This window comes from Condylura cristata, unplaced genomic scaffold (assembly GCF_000260355.1).
Source record: "Condylura cristata isolate star-nosed mole 26May11 unplaced genomic scaffold, ConCri1.0 scaffold00030, whole genome shotgun sequence".
Classification (NCBI taxonomy): Eukaryota; Metazoa; Chordata; class Mammalia; order Eulipotyphla; family Talpidae; genus Condylura; species Condylura cristata.
In genome coordinates, this window is record NW_004567131.1 from 4,877,932 (window position 1) to 4,892,156 (window position 14,225).

The 14,225-nt window shown below is 32.5% G+C and overlaps 1 protein-coding gene across 14 annotated transcripts in view; it reads left to right on the top strand.

Annotated features, from left to right (window-relative positions):
- The window catches only part of PARD3 (par-3 family cell polarity regulator), a 476,523-nt gene that overhangs the window by 316,876 nt on the left and 145,422 nt on the right, over positions 1 to 14,225 (top strand). For all 14 annotated transcript variants that reach the window (XM_012731317.1, XM_004691164.2, XM_012731307.1 and 11 more), the window contains one exon: positions 13,035 to 13,277. In XM_012731317.1, coding sequence (XP_012586771.1) covers positions 13,035 to 13,277 — 243 coding nt within the window. The remainder of the gene's footprint in view (positions 1 to 13,034; positions 13,278 to 14,225) is intronic.

Sequence of the window (14,225 nt, forward strand, 5' to 3'; positions counted from 1 at the left end):
ATCTCTTTACCTCTAATGATGCAATACTTCTGGGAACTAGGTTGGTCATAATGAATTTACAATGTTCAGGGGGCTTAGGATAAAAATCTTTTAGGGTCAAGGAACAACTGAATGGTCCATTAAAAAAATCAATTAGCTTCATAATTTAAGAAAACTATTATACTTTGACTTTGTATTTCAACAACAGTTTTTACAAGTATGTTTTATTTAAACTCATGGATCTTGTAATAGAGCAAGTGAATGACTTGACTTAACATAAGAACAGCATGTTTAGTGTTTATTGTTTTGATAAAACAAGTCTTCTATATGTCCCCTTTCTGTTCTGTAAGCTGACAGAATAGCAATGGTCTCTTTGAGAATGGAAATATAACTTATTTGGGACACTGCTTATATCTCAGCCTTTACTTCACTAATGATTAGTACTCAGGGTCTCCTATAACATGATTTACTGTTGTGTCACTTTGAGTTCCAAAATTTATTTTGACTGATTCTGAGTAAAAAATAGAAAACGTGCTATTCCTTAGTTGTGAGATATGATCACCTCTGAAAGTAGTTTTCACCCATACATTTTAATGACGCCTGAATATTATTCACATTTAAATATAAAACAACAAAAAGCAATGAATATAATGTAAAGTCTTTATTCTACCAGGTTAAGACTACTTTAAAAGTAAAAGTAACTCAGATTTATCTGCATATGGAGCTGAGATTAAATATTACTTCATTCTTGCTAACTACTTTCCTCTCATTTGCTTGCTGCCATCATTGGGAGACGGGTCTTGAATAGATGCTGTCCCGGTAGGAGAAATGGATGAGACAGATCACTATTTGGAGCTGTTCTCTGCCTTTATTAGTTGTGCCGGACTACAAACTTGAACCTTTGTGCCTATAGTCTCCTCTTGAGAAATGGGTGCCTGCAGTTGACATTGCGGGTGAAGAGATTTGGTCTTATAATGTGCTATTTTGACTTCTGGCTCTGAGGTCCAAACTAGATTCCCTACCTTTCCGAGATGTTGTTTGCCACATCAGTGCCAACTAGGGAAATTAAGTAAGCAATTGGTATTTTGAGAATTATTTTGAGTTCTGTGCTTACTACCCTATGCTGGCTTATCCAGGGATAGAGCCCCTATTGGTACATTTCTAAAAATTAAAAGAATTGGGCTTCAAATACAAAAGAGATTTTTTTTTTTTTTTGACTAAATGATCTATGTTGCTTTAGGTTCACTTTGCTCTGTAAGGCAAAGTGCTGGATTTCTCTGTTGATTAAGTGTCAGAAGTGAAAGTTTGTTCTTCATTTTAATGTTGTTGTCTTTAGTGATAACTCTGCTTATGTTTTTTGTTGTGATGTAAGTCATGTGGTATGGGGTTTTCCATACAACAGGAAATGAGCTACATGTGCAAATATTTTGAGTAACTCATTGGCCCAACATGTAGGAGGCATGTAGAGAATTGTGATCATTTCTTTTTTTTAACATAGCAAAAATGATATTTTTAAATTTTTTTTTATTTGTGATCATTTCTTTATTTTTTTTTTCTGAACTCTAGTTATATGAATGTATACTGTGAGTCAGCCAAATAGGGAGAGAGAATCTCTCTTCACTTTTTGTTTTCTCATGAAATGCTAATATCTCAGCATTTAGAAAGTTGTTTGGAAAATACTGATGTTAAATAGAGGATTTTGGCTCTTGGTTCAGTCATACCCAGCTCATTTATCTAATTAACTTTAGAAATTTGAACTGACCATTTCCTAGAACTATGAGCAAGTTTCTGGTCAGTGTTTGTGACCTGCCTCTACCTTGTGGCTTCTATTTTATATACTTATGTACCTATTCCTAGTGTATCTTTATTTTTTCAATTTTCTCTTTTCCACATGTTACTCATAAGTTTAAAACATATGTCATTTATATGGCCTGATTCTAAATTTATTCAACTCTTAAATCCATAGAAAATTTAGGGAATAAAACAACCATAAATTGAAAACAAAAATGTATCTGTAATAATACCACTGTTCATATACTAGTCTATGTAGCTCTCTTATTTTATAAAATAAATGTTTCCACAACACATACTTCAAAAAAATTAACATTTTGGTTTATTTTACACTTTTATTTGTTCTTATAAAATCATATAAAAAGTTTCTGGAACAACTTTAAATTTGTGTGAATAGTTCTATAAATGGGAAGAAGGAAGGTCTGAACAATGAAATATTATCTGTGATATCTGGTCAAATTTGTCAACACTCAGATAATATTTACCTCAGATATCATTCATTCTTATTACATTTAATTTCTAATGTTAACCAATTTACATTTTTGTAGTTATACAATGGAACACTATTGTGATACTGTTGTATATATCTACTTAGTAAGTTATGTTTAGAAATATTTTCAAGGGTGCTGTGTGTATGTCATGGAAACATGACAATTTTAATGAACCCTGTACTTGGGCCTACCATGTAGGAGGCAGTACAAGCATGTAAGTCCATAAGTTCCTGTCAGGCACCAGCAACTACTAGCCCCATTAGCAAGAACTCTGGATCTGAGGCCCTACAAGTGATAGGTAAAACAAACCCCAACCATGTATCCTACCCCCTGCCAAGCATCACTAACTTTCTGACCCATCAGTAAGATGGCCTTCAATGGGGATGGAATCATATCCAGCATAATTCCTAACTTTAGCAATGTGGTCATGAAAGCAAAGAATAGAGAGATTAAAAAAGTAATAACAAATGCACACTTAAATCCTCAGGAAAATAATACACCATAGAAAGAAAAAAAATTTCAGAATCCAGTCACAAAGATAGTATGTTCTTTTGATTGATACAGAATTCAGACTTTCTGTGATGAGTGATTTCAAGGATACAGATTTGCAAGAGAAGCAAATCAAATATATACAACAAATACCAGAAAAACAAATTAATATTCTGAAAATAACATCTCTGAACAGAAAGATTGAAAATGATGCTCCAAATAAGAAAATAAGGTAACTGGAGATGTAAAAAGATCATAAGAGGAATTGAAAAATGCTCTAGAATGTTATAGAATTAGTATAACTAGATGGAAAAACAAAACAGAGAAGATATGAATACACAAAGAGGCAAGGTAGAAGTAAAAGAGAAAGGAAGCAAAAAGCTAAATAGATACTTTAAGAATTATCCAGTTCCATAAGTAAAGATAATAGAAGAATAATTTGTATCTCAGAAAGAGAAGAGAGAGGAAGGAACATAGTACTTATCAAAAGAAATAATACATTATAATTTCCTGGACCTGAAAAAAGAACTAAATATAAATCCATGAAGCTAAAAGAACATGAGATTACCTAAACAAAATGAGGCCTGTACTAAGATATGTAGAAGTGAAACTTCCAATAAGTAAGAAAAATAAGAAAGGCTATTGAAACTTATCAAAGGGAGGAAGCACATAACCTATAAAGGAACCCTGAGACTTCTCCAAAGAAACACTGTGGGCAAGGAGAGAATGGAATGATGTAATCAATAAAGTTCTAGATGAAAACTGCCAGCCAAGATTATTCTATCCTGCAAGGCTTTTTTTTAGAGAGAGTATAAAAGGCCTTCTCAGACAAGCTTAAACTGAAGGAGATTGCATAAAGTAGAACTCTCACTGAGAAATATTTAAGGGAGCTCTAGAAGACGCACAAAGACTAAGACAACAAAATAGACCACAAAATTAAGGACAAAATGGCAACAATATGTTTTTGTATGTGGACCAGACTTTTCTACATGTTGGTAAACTACACTTGTCAATTAAAAGACAGCGATTCTATGATTGGTCCACATGTCTTCTGTCTCCAAATAGCCAAAGTACAAAAGGTGTGTGTGTGTGTGTGTGTGTGTGTGTGTGTGTGTGTGTGTGTAAGAATGAAAGAATGATGTTATCACATTTTTAGACTTCAAACTGTACTATAAAGACACAGTTATTAAAACAATATGGCACTGGAACAAAAATAGATAGAGATGAATAGAATAGAATTGAAAACCCAGAAATAAATCCATACCTGTATGACCTATATGGACTTTTAATCTTTAACAAATGAGCCAGTAATATACATTGAAACAAGGTAACTTCCTGCAGTAAATGGTGTTAGTAATACTGGTTAGCCTCTTTCAAAAGAATGATGCTTATCTACTACCTCACACACACAAAAATCAACTCAAAATGGATAAAGGGCTTGTGTATAAGATCTGAAGCAGTGATAAACATGTAAGAAGACATAGGCAAACTCTTTACTACATAAGGTTCAGTGAGGTGTTTATGGGTTGATCTCCAACTGCAAGGAAAAAAATAGATATAAAGAATTGGGACATATCAAACTGAAAAGCTGATGCACAGCAAAAGAAACCATAACTAAAGCAAAGACCTGCTGAATGGGAGACTGTTTGCTCATCATCCATACTACAAAGGACTGATATCAAAGGTCTACAAAGAACTCACAACTCAACACAAAGAAAACAACCTATTCAAGAAATATGCACTTCTCCAAAGATATATACAGATGACCAATAGGCACATGAAAAAAATGTTTATAATCACCTATGATCATGCAAATCAAAACCATGATGTGATACCACTTCACGCTGGTGAGACTGGCCTATATCAGAAATACCAGAAACATCAAATGTTGGCAAGGATGTGGAGGAAAGGAATCCTCTTACATTTTTGGTGGGAAAGTAGACCAGTCTATACCCAGGTACAAAAACTCTGATTTCAAAGGAAACTTGCACTCCTTTGTTTACTGTAGCCCTATTTGCTATAGCAAAGCTATGGGGAAAACCTAAGTATCCAAATCAAGAAGATGTGCTGTATATACATAACAAATACTACTTAGGGATCAAAAAAGGATCTGCTCATCCATTTTGTGGCAACATGAATGGAACTGGATGGGATCAGGCTAAGTAAAATAAGCCAGGAGATTGATAAATATTAGATGGTGTTACTTATGTTTGTAGTCTAGAAAAACCAGTGGATTAGCAAGCTTTTACATCAATCCTTGAAAACTGATCATATAACTGAGACATCCAGATGGGTAAGGGGGAAACAGGAATGAGAATATGGTAGAGGGAGCACACAGTGTACTATGGTGGAGCACTACGGATCACTTGGTGTTTGAATGTGCCAGGGTACCTACACAGTTGATGTTTAAAAAAATCCATATTCTCCTACACATAGGAGACCCTATGCTTCCAAAATATTACTAAGGATGTAAGCTAATGGTTCTTCAATAAAATTTTTTTTAAAAAATTTAATGATTTCCTATGAATTCTACCCAGTATAAAGGGCATTTACAAATCGACTGAGTAAATGTATGACTTGAAATATGACATTATTCAAGGTTGTACCACTCTTAATTGCGTTTTCAGTACTTAGCAACTGAATTATCTGTGTATGTAAGTGGTGTACTCTAATTTCTTAGCATGGCTTTTTGCAGGTTTTTGTAGCATTTCAGAATACGTAGTCCATCCACTTAGTAGTTTTCTCTACAGTTTTATCCTGTTTCCAAAACCTCCTTTGAGTAACTTTTTGAAATATTTATAAAAGCTTGATTGACATGTTTGTGTTCAGCAAATGTTAATGAGATTATAGAAAAAGGAACCTATATAGCAACAATAGGTTTGCTATTTGTCTGAAAAATTTAGAGCTTTTATTAATTTTGACTTTAAATCTTAGTGTTTATTTCTATACATTCTGACATCACAACCTGGATAAATTGAATCATCTTTGCATTTTGGTCACATATTGTCATTTGGTGCTTGATTTTTAAAAATTAATATTTTTTCATAGAAAAGGTACTTTTTCCCTTCCCTCTAATATAGTGTTTATATTTTCTCTGTCCTCTCAGATACTTCAGAAAAGTTAGGTCTGATCAATAGGATTGGATTCATCAAACCTTCTAAAAATGAAAAGAAAGGACATACATATATATGAACTGATTTTATTGACAAACTGTAATAGAGTAGAAAAGTACAGTTTAATTTTTGATGAGAGCTCACTTAGATGTAGTTGGCATGGAAGCATCTCTTTGAGTTGGAAGTGCTTTGGACAGGGGAGAGGTTGATGGAGCTAGATTTGATAATGAATGCTTATTAGAGATGGTAATTCAGGTTCTTGGTCCAGTTGTTAATTTAGCAAGATGGAAAAATTCTACATACATTGTCGTGTTCTGTGCTTCCCCCTGCCCCAACACAAGGACTCATGGAGGTTGACATTCTTTTAGCAGCTTAGTTTCTTTAAAAATTATGCTTGCGGCCCTCCCTGGTGGCGCAGCAGGTTAAAGCACAGCACTGAGAAGCTAAAGCCACTTCCGCATGAGTTCGATTCCCGCCTGCCCCAGAGGTGACCACATGGCCAGGCAGACCTCTCCTGACCCGCCCGCTGCTCCCCTCAGCAGTGTTCTTCGTCGATCTGCCTGTTCTGCTCTCCACTCTGTCTCTGGTGAAGCCTCTCGCCGCCCCTGAGCCTCTAGCCTGTACCCCAGTTCTGTATGCACAAATAAATAAATCTTTAAAAAAAAAGTCTCTTAAAAAAATTATGCTTGCATTAGTGGTTAATAGTATGTCTATGAATTATTTTCCCTCTTCCAATTTTTCAAAATTTATGTTTTAAAACTGTTATTTCATGTCAACATCAGTGATGAAACTTAACTTTCCACCCACTTATTGTTAGACACTTCTCTGGATTTCAACAACTTGCATTCTTCCCTGAGATTGGAAATAAATCTAAAAAAGCCCATTGATTATATTTGAAATTTCTCTTTTCAGGATCCATCCACTGAGAATATGGATTTTTTTAAATATCAACTTTTACCCCAAATATTATAAAAATAGTAAAGTGCCACCTTAACATTATGACTCTTTCAAATACCAAATCTAGTCATAAAGGACCTCTTGGCAAAACTGGAAGCACATTTGAAGAATCTGGAGAATTCAATCAGTTGAATGAAAATTGCTATTATCTTGAGCTGTTTCTTCCAAAATGTCTTATAGCTTAAATTTCATTTTGCCACAAATGTAGGTTTTATATGATGAATTTCTGTAATACAGGTTTTAAGAAGGAGAAAATACTATTGGGAAGAGATCCAGGAACTGCCTGGATAGAAGTTCAATAAATCAGGGGTAAACTGTGTCCCCAAGGAGTTGATTGCAACCTATACTAATGAACCAAAGAGGTACTGTAAGCCAACAGAGGTGTTGTAAACCAGTGCTACTTCAATTAAAAAAAAATTTTTTTTGGTCAAAAAAGAGTTTTGGAAGGCTCTTAAAGATGCTTTTGAAGGAAGATAGCAATGACTATGTAGGAACCTGAAATTTACTGTTTTTCTCTTAAATATTTGATATTGTATCTTTTATAGATTTTAGCAGCATTGTAAGAAAATTGCAGCTACTAAGGTCAATTTGTGCTTCTACAGTGCTTAAAAATGTCCCATCACTTGTTTTGATAAAACTGAGGAATTACATGATTTTTTCCATCCTGAGGAATTGGTTACTTAGGTTTTTCATGCCTTCTTTCTTTATTTAATATATAAAATTCTACTTTCATAGTCATAAAAACATTATTTTCATCTTACATGCTGCAATTAGTACTGAAAGCCATTTATTGTTAAAGCAAAAATCCTAATGAATAGAAATGTTACAGAAATTCTTCTGTGTTTTATCTGCATCACATCATCCATTTTAATTAAAGAAAAGAGTAGTGAACACTGTGATAAGAGTTTGGAATTAAAATCATTAATTGATGTCAAGCTGTAGAGATTGGTAGCATGAATTTAGCGACAGCAGGAAAGAAATTAACCTTATTACTTTATTTAGTATTTTATGTTAGTTTGTGTATATTTTCTAGGCGAGTTCAAGGCAATTGCATTATCATAATGGAAGAGAATTTTTTAACTAAAAGGGAAGCTGTGAATATTTATGTTTAGAACATAGTAACTTGAAATGATAAATTTTTTTACTGACTTTTTAAAGTCTCAACAAAAAGTTTTATTGGTTGCTTCAGTTTTGGTTTTTTTTTTTTTTTTCATTTAAAGAATAGTGAAATGGTACATGATGATGTTGCCCATTCTAGCTAGTCAGTGCCTCTGTTTTCATTTAAATGTCTGAGTATTTTTTGTTTGTTTATACATTGAAAGGACTTTGTGAAATGCATAAAACATTGAACAATTTTTTTCTGTGGCTAAGTTTTGGCAGAATCCCTTATTCTGTCATTGCTAAGGTTTGACCCAAGACAAATGGGATGGATAAAGCTAAACAACACTTTCAGAAGATTTAAAAAATGATGTATGACCTCAGGGTCATAATAAAGAATAAAGGGGTGTACGTTGTAGCATTGATCATCTGGAACATGAAGGAATCAACTGTGAGATGTTCACTATCATTTCTAAGTTTCTTTAAGAAACTGCGGTTTGTATTAAGATACCAAATATATTTTCTTCCTTGAGCCAAATATTTATTTACTGAAAAGAGTTTCTCCACAAATAATGAAAACATTTAACATAAATATAACCTTTCACTTGTGTTGTGAGTTTCACTTCTATCTTTATAATAAATAATACATCTAAGAGTAAAAGTATATAGTAAAATCACTTGTATTTTTGTCAATTTGACTGTGAATTGTCACTAAAATTTTCAAGAACTACAGTGCATTCCTAGTATTTAAATCCATTTTCAGTGCCACTTGCATGAACTTCATTTACGTTAACTTCTAGAATGAACTTTAAACTGCACATTAATTCATGCTAGTAGCTAAATTTGTTAGTGTTTTGTAACACAATCCCACCTTCATTGATCAGAGCTATGGTGTAGGCTTTATTCTAAGTTTTTCATTCCAACTGTAAACTGCCAGGGTGACAAAGGTTGAAAACAGCCTTTATAACTTTGGTGATAAATTCACTGGTGATGACAAGATAAACAATGGAAGTCTAATTCCTCATGTCATTGATGCTTAGAAGAAAAAGATTTTAGAGGATACTCCAAATGAGGCTGTAATGTTTGTTTGGATTAAGTCATTAGTGGCAATTAGTAGTAATGTGCAAATTTGTGTAAAATATAATGTGAGAAATTTGGAATGTGAGTATCTCATGCTGCTGAGCTGTTATTCTGAGCTGTTGATTTGTTAGAAAATAACCTCAATAGATGATTAGGTTGTATATAGGCTGAAATATAAGAATCTCCAAATGTAGACCCACCAGTATTTAATGGAATTGATGTGCAAGACATCTGGGGAGTTGATTTAAGTTTGTGCTTCCCTTCAGAAGAGGATGTTCATATTCTCTTCTTCAGATAACTTTCCTTCTTAATATGCTTACGCTTTCCAACTTACCTTCCTTTTTCATGAATTGATTCAAATACATTAAAATTCAGTTTATTAATCCAAGTCACTCCCTGTGATTTCAGGAAATTCTCCCATTTCAGACTTTAGGCTTCATTTATATCATAGACTTTAAATTTCTTTAGATTTATACACTTCAAGATTTGTATGAATTCTAGTCACCCTGGATATTACCATGATTAGGTGATTGTCTGATGGTGGTTTGTACTGAAGTGAGTTGTCAGATAAGTGATCAAAATTGAACTTCATATATCACAAAGTTAATAAAGAAGTAATTACCCTCTCTAAAGTTTTCCTACCTAATACAGAGTCAAAAAAAGATTTTGATGTGGTAGAAAGAAAAAACTCTGAACATTTATGAGCTTTTGATCATGGGTAGCCAGTGTTCAGTGGTAACTAGCTTTTATAATAACGTACCTACTGTCATAATTAAGTAGACAGTTGACTGCAATAAAAGAAATCTAGTATAAATTCATCTAAGTTTGACATTAGAATTTGATTTTTCTTGTGGGTAGTTTTTCTTCTGAAATTCTCTTATTAAAATTTTATCTGTAGACCTTATATTGGTTGGAATCTAGGCCTCTCCTAATGAAATTATCAAACTTTACTGTATTCATATATGAGCTAAATTTTCTTTCAACACAGGAAACCAGCTACTCCTAGGGAAGTTCTAAAAATATATGAAGAATTTTGTGTTGCCGTAATAACTTGGGGACATTGTTGCTTATGACTGGAATCAGTTTTATGAGAAGTCCTGCACAACAGTAAATTACCTTCTCAAATGTCACTGGATACTGTTTAGAAATACTCAACTAGATGAATTTAAGTATTTTCATAGCTGGGAAAGGAGAAAGAAGAGAAATCTGAACAGGGATGTATCTATTATTTATTTTAATTGACCTAATACTGTGTAGTTATAGTTCAATGTGAATTTAATTTGTATTTGATTATTTACCAGTGATGTTGAATACCTTTTCATATACTTATATGTCATCTCACTGTTGCTGAATTTTGAATTTTTTTTATATATTCTAGACATGAGTTCTCTGTCAAATATGATGTTAAATTTTTTTCACCCAACCCTTCATAATCTTTTATTCTAGTCCTACAGTCTCTCTTTTTAAAAAGACAGATTGATTGATTGATTGATGCATAAAAGAACTGGTGTGTAGACCAGGGGTGAATAAAGGTGGGAGGATTCACCAGAGACAGAGTGGGGAGCAGAATGGGCAGATGTACAGAAATACTGAGGGGAGCAGCAGGTAAGACAGGCGTGGTCTCTTGTGCCTTCTGTGGGTCAGTTCCCTGTCCTAAAATCAAAGTTGGAGACTGAACTCGGCCAGAATGGTGAAAATGGTGAGGCTTAACCCCTAGGCCACCAAGGCGCTTCCCTAGAGTCTTTCACAGAGAAAATATTTTGTATTTTGATGATGTCCAGTTTGTCTCTTTTTTACTTTTATGGATTATGCATTTAGTATCATTTCTAACATGCACCTAACCCTTTTCCTAAATATTTTCTTCTATGTTGTCTCCTAAAGTTTTATAATTTTACATTTAAATCTGTGATCTGTTTTAAGTTTTGTCTAAGGTGTCAAGTTTTATTTCAGGCTTATAAAATATTTTTGTTTTGTTTTCTTTTTGCTTGTGGTTATATAGTTCCTCCAACACTATTTGTTTAAAAAATTGTTTCATTGAATTGCTTTTGCACAATTGTGAAAAATCAATTGATCTTACTTTTTAGCTATTTCTATCCTCTTAATTCTGTTTCATTGTTTCATGTGTCTATTCCTCAATAGCCTTGATTACTATCTATTGCTATATTATAAGTCTTGTAATCAGGAAGTGTGATTCATTCCATTTTATTGTTCTTTTCCACAAATGCTTATTCTGTACTTTGCCTTTTCACTTAAGTATAAAAATAATCTTGTTTATATCTGTAAGGTTCTTACAGGCGTTTTATAGAAATTAAATTAAATGTATCAATTTGAAGTGAATTCCCTACTTTATTTTGTTAACTTTTTCCATACATATCACAGAATGACTCTTATTTTTTAGACACGTTTTTCTTTCATCTGCATCGTGTATTTTCAATATGAAAATCCTGTGCATTTTGTTAGTTTTATAACTACATTTCTATATACTTGCATAAGACAACTTTTAATTTATTTTTACCTACATATATTCATGCATTTCAGTGTTTAATGATTGGATGATTGTAAATGGCACTGTATTTTTAATTTTAGCATCTGAGTTCATTGCCAGTATATTGAAATACAACAAATTTTTGTATGCTGACATTGTGTTTTGTGTACTTGTGGAATTCACTTTTTAGTTCTAGTATCTTTTATAGATTCCTTTTAACTTTCTAAATATGTCATTGTGTCATCTGCAAGCAAGCATAGTTTTTATTTCTTACTTTCCAATCTAAAAATTCTAGCACCATGTTAGATTATAGGAGTGAGAACAGATATCCTTATGTTACTCCTAATCTTAAGGAAAAGCAGTCAGGCTTTTTCTGTGATCTCTGATGTTTTTCTTGTAGATGCTCTTTATCAAAAATTAAGAAGTTCTGCATTAATTAGGATGGTCATTTGATTTTTCCTATTTAATATGGTGGTTTATATGGATTGATTTTGAATATTGAACTAGCCTTGCATTTATGCTATTTCTGGTTCATGGTGACTAATTTTTATGTATCATTAAATTTTATTATTCATGATTGGCATTACCCTGTATTTGTCAGTTTGCTTCTTTGTATTGTCTTCATCTGATTTTCCTATTTTCTGTGTTGACTGTGTCATTTATGCTTGCAGTGATCTATGTCAAATATGAATAAAAAAACTGCAATAAGACATTAAACTCCATGTTCAATATTGCTACATGTTATTGACTTTGGAAAGGAAATATGGTTTCCCATCAAAAGTCATCAAAATTCTCTTGAGGGAATTTTATTTTTAGATAAATACGATCAACTTAGGACATAAATTACAGCAATTTATTATAGACTGTCCATTGTACTCCGTAGTTTAATAAAGTCTTAGGAAGCATTTAAAGTTACCTAAGAGTGATTTCTTATTTTTAATTCAGAAAAGTTTTTATTTGAGAATTTGAGTGGATACATGTTTCTTACCCTTAATCTTAGGACTTGCCAATTCTTATATACATCACATAAAATCAAAGTTGTTGTAATTCAACTTCTGATTTTCTTTAGCCACTATAAAGGAATTGTTTTGTTGATTCTTACTTAAGCTTCCTAGTATGCTGAAGGTTTATGGCTTATTCATAATACAACCTATACATTATACACACACAAATGGACAGACATATCGTGTATGCATATGCATGACATTTGTAAAAAAAAAAAAAAACCTTTTTATTTTAAAAACTTAATGAGTAGAGCCCAAGTGGATACCTAAAGTTAACTGTGCTTGTAAAATGTTAAATTAAGATACAAATTATGGCTTTATCTTATTGACATGAACCAAAGTTTGTGCAATTACCCTGAGCATTTATAATGTTACCTTGACTGTCTAAAATAAGTATAACTTCATTTATACCAAAAGAAATAAAATGTATTTCATAGATTTATGATGAATGAATATTATGATGAAGGAATGACGTGGATGAACATTTATATGCAATTCTTTGAAGGACAGAATTTTTCTTATTTAAGCTTGCTTTTGGTTTTTACAGGATTCAAGCCAAGACTCGAGAATTTAGAGAACGACAAGCTAGAGAGCGTGACTATGCTGAAATACAAGAATTTCATCGGACATTTGGATGTGATGAGGAGTTGATATACAGGGGAATTTCTTCCTATGAAGGTTCCATGGCTCTTAATGCCAGACCCCAGAGCCCCAAAGAAGGGCTGATGATGGATGCTTTGTATGCTCAAGTGAAGAAGCCACGGAATTCCAAATCTTCAGCTGGAGACAGGTAGGTTCTAAAGCAATCAGGGCATTGCTTCCAAATCTACTTTTATATAGTTTTCAATAAGAGTTTTCAATATGAACAATAATTGTTCATCAATTTTCCAATCAGGACTGCCTTTTATTAACGACCTTTAAAATGCCATTGTGTCTAAATGTATTGATTTTTACACAAATCAAAGGCTTTGGAAAAAGCAGTAGATATTTGATAGTTTTCTAATGATTCTAACACACTTCATTTTGTCCTTAAAATGATTTCAGACCAGAGGACTAAGCTTTGGTTTATAACTCAAATAAAAAGCAAACTTGAAAATAAGATTCTTCTATTTAAGCTATATTGCTTTTTATTTCTGGGTAGTATTTAGTTGTGATAAGTAAATAGATGAGGAATGATATCAGTTGTTCCAATTATGGGTGATTAAGAAAACCACTGTTTTTAATGACATGATTTTATACTATTAGAGAATTAATTAATGAGATGGAGAATAGTATAGTCCATGTTGTAAAGTTTTAATAATACAGATTACAGGTCTGTTTGTGCGTATTACTATCAGATAAAGGAACATAACTATATGATAATGGCTTTATTTAAATTTTAATAACTATATGGCTATATATTTTTGACTATCTAATGGTTTATTATGGATTTCAAATTTTAACTGCAACAATTTGAAAACAGACCTTTTCCCACCCTTCTATTTATATATTCAAATACCATAAAAAGTTGAGTTCATGAAGAAAACAATACTTATTTCCTTTTACTTTAACTTATGCATGTGATTATAATTAACAGTACAAGAATTCCATCACATCTTATGCTGGTTTCTTATCACTGTTGCTTTATAGGTGTGCTTGACTTTGAACATTCTAAAAATACCAGGTTTCACTTAAAACTAGCAGTTTTCAAGAAGTAGCACGCATCTGATATATATTAGGTAAACAGAAAGTTGTATTA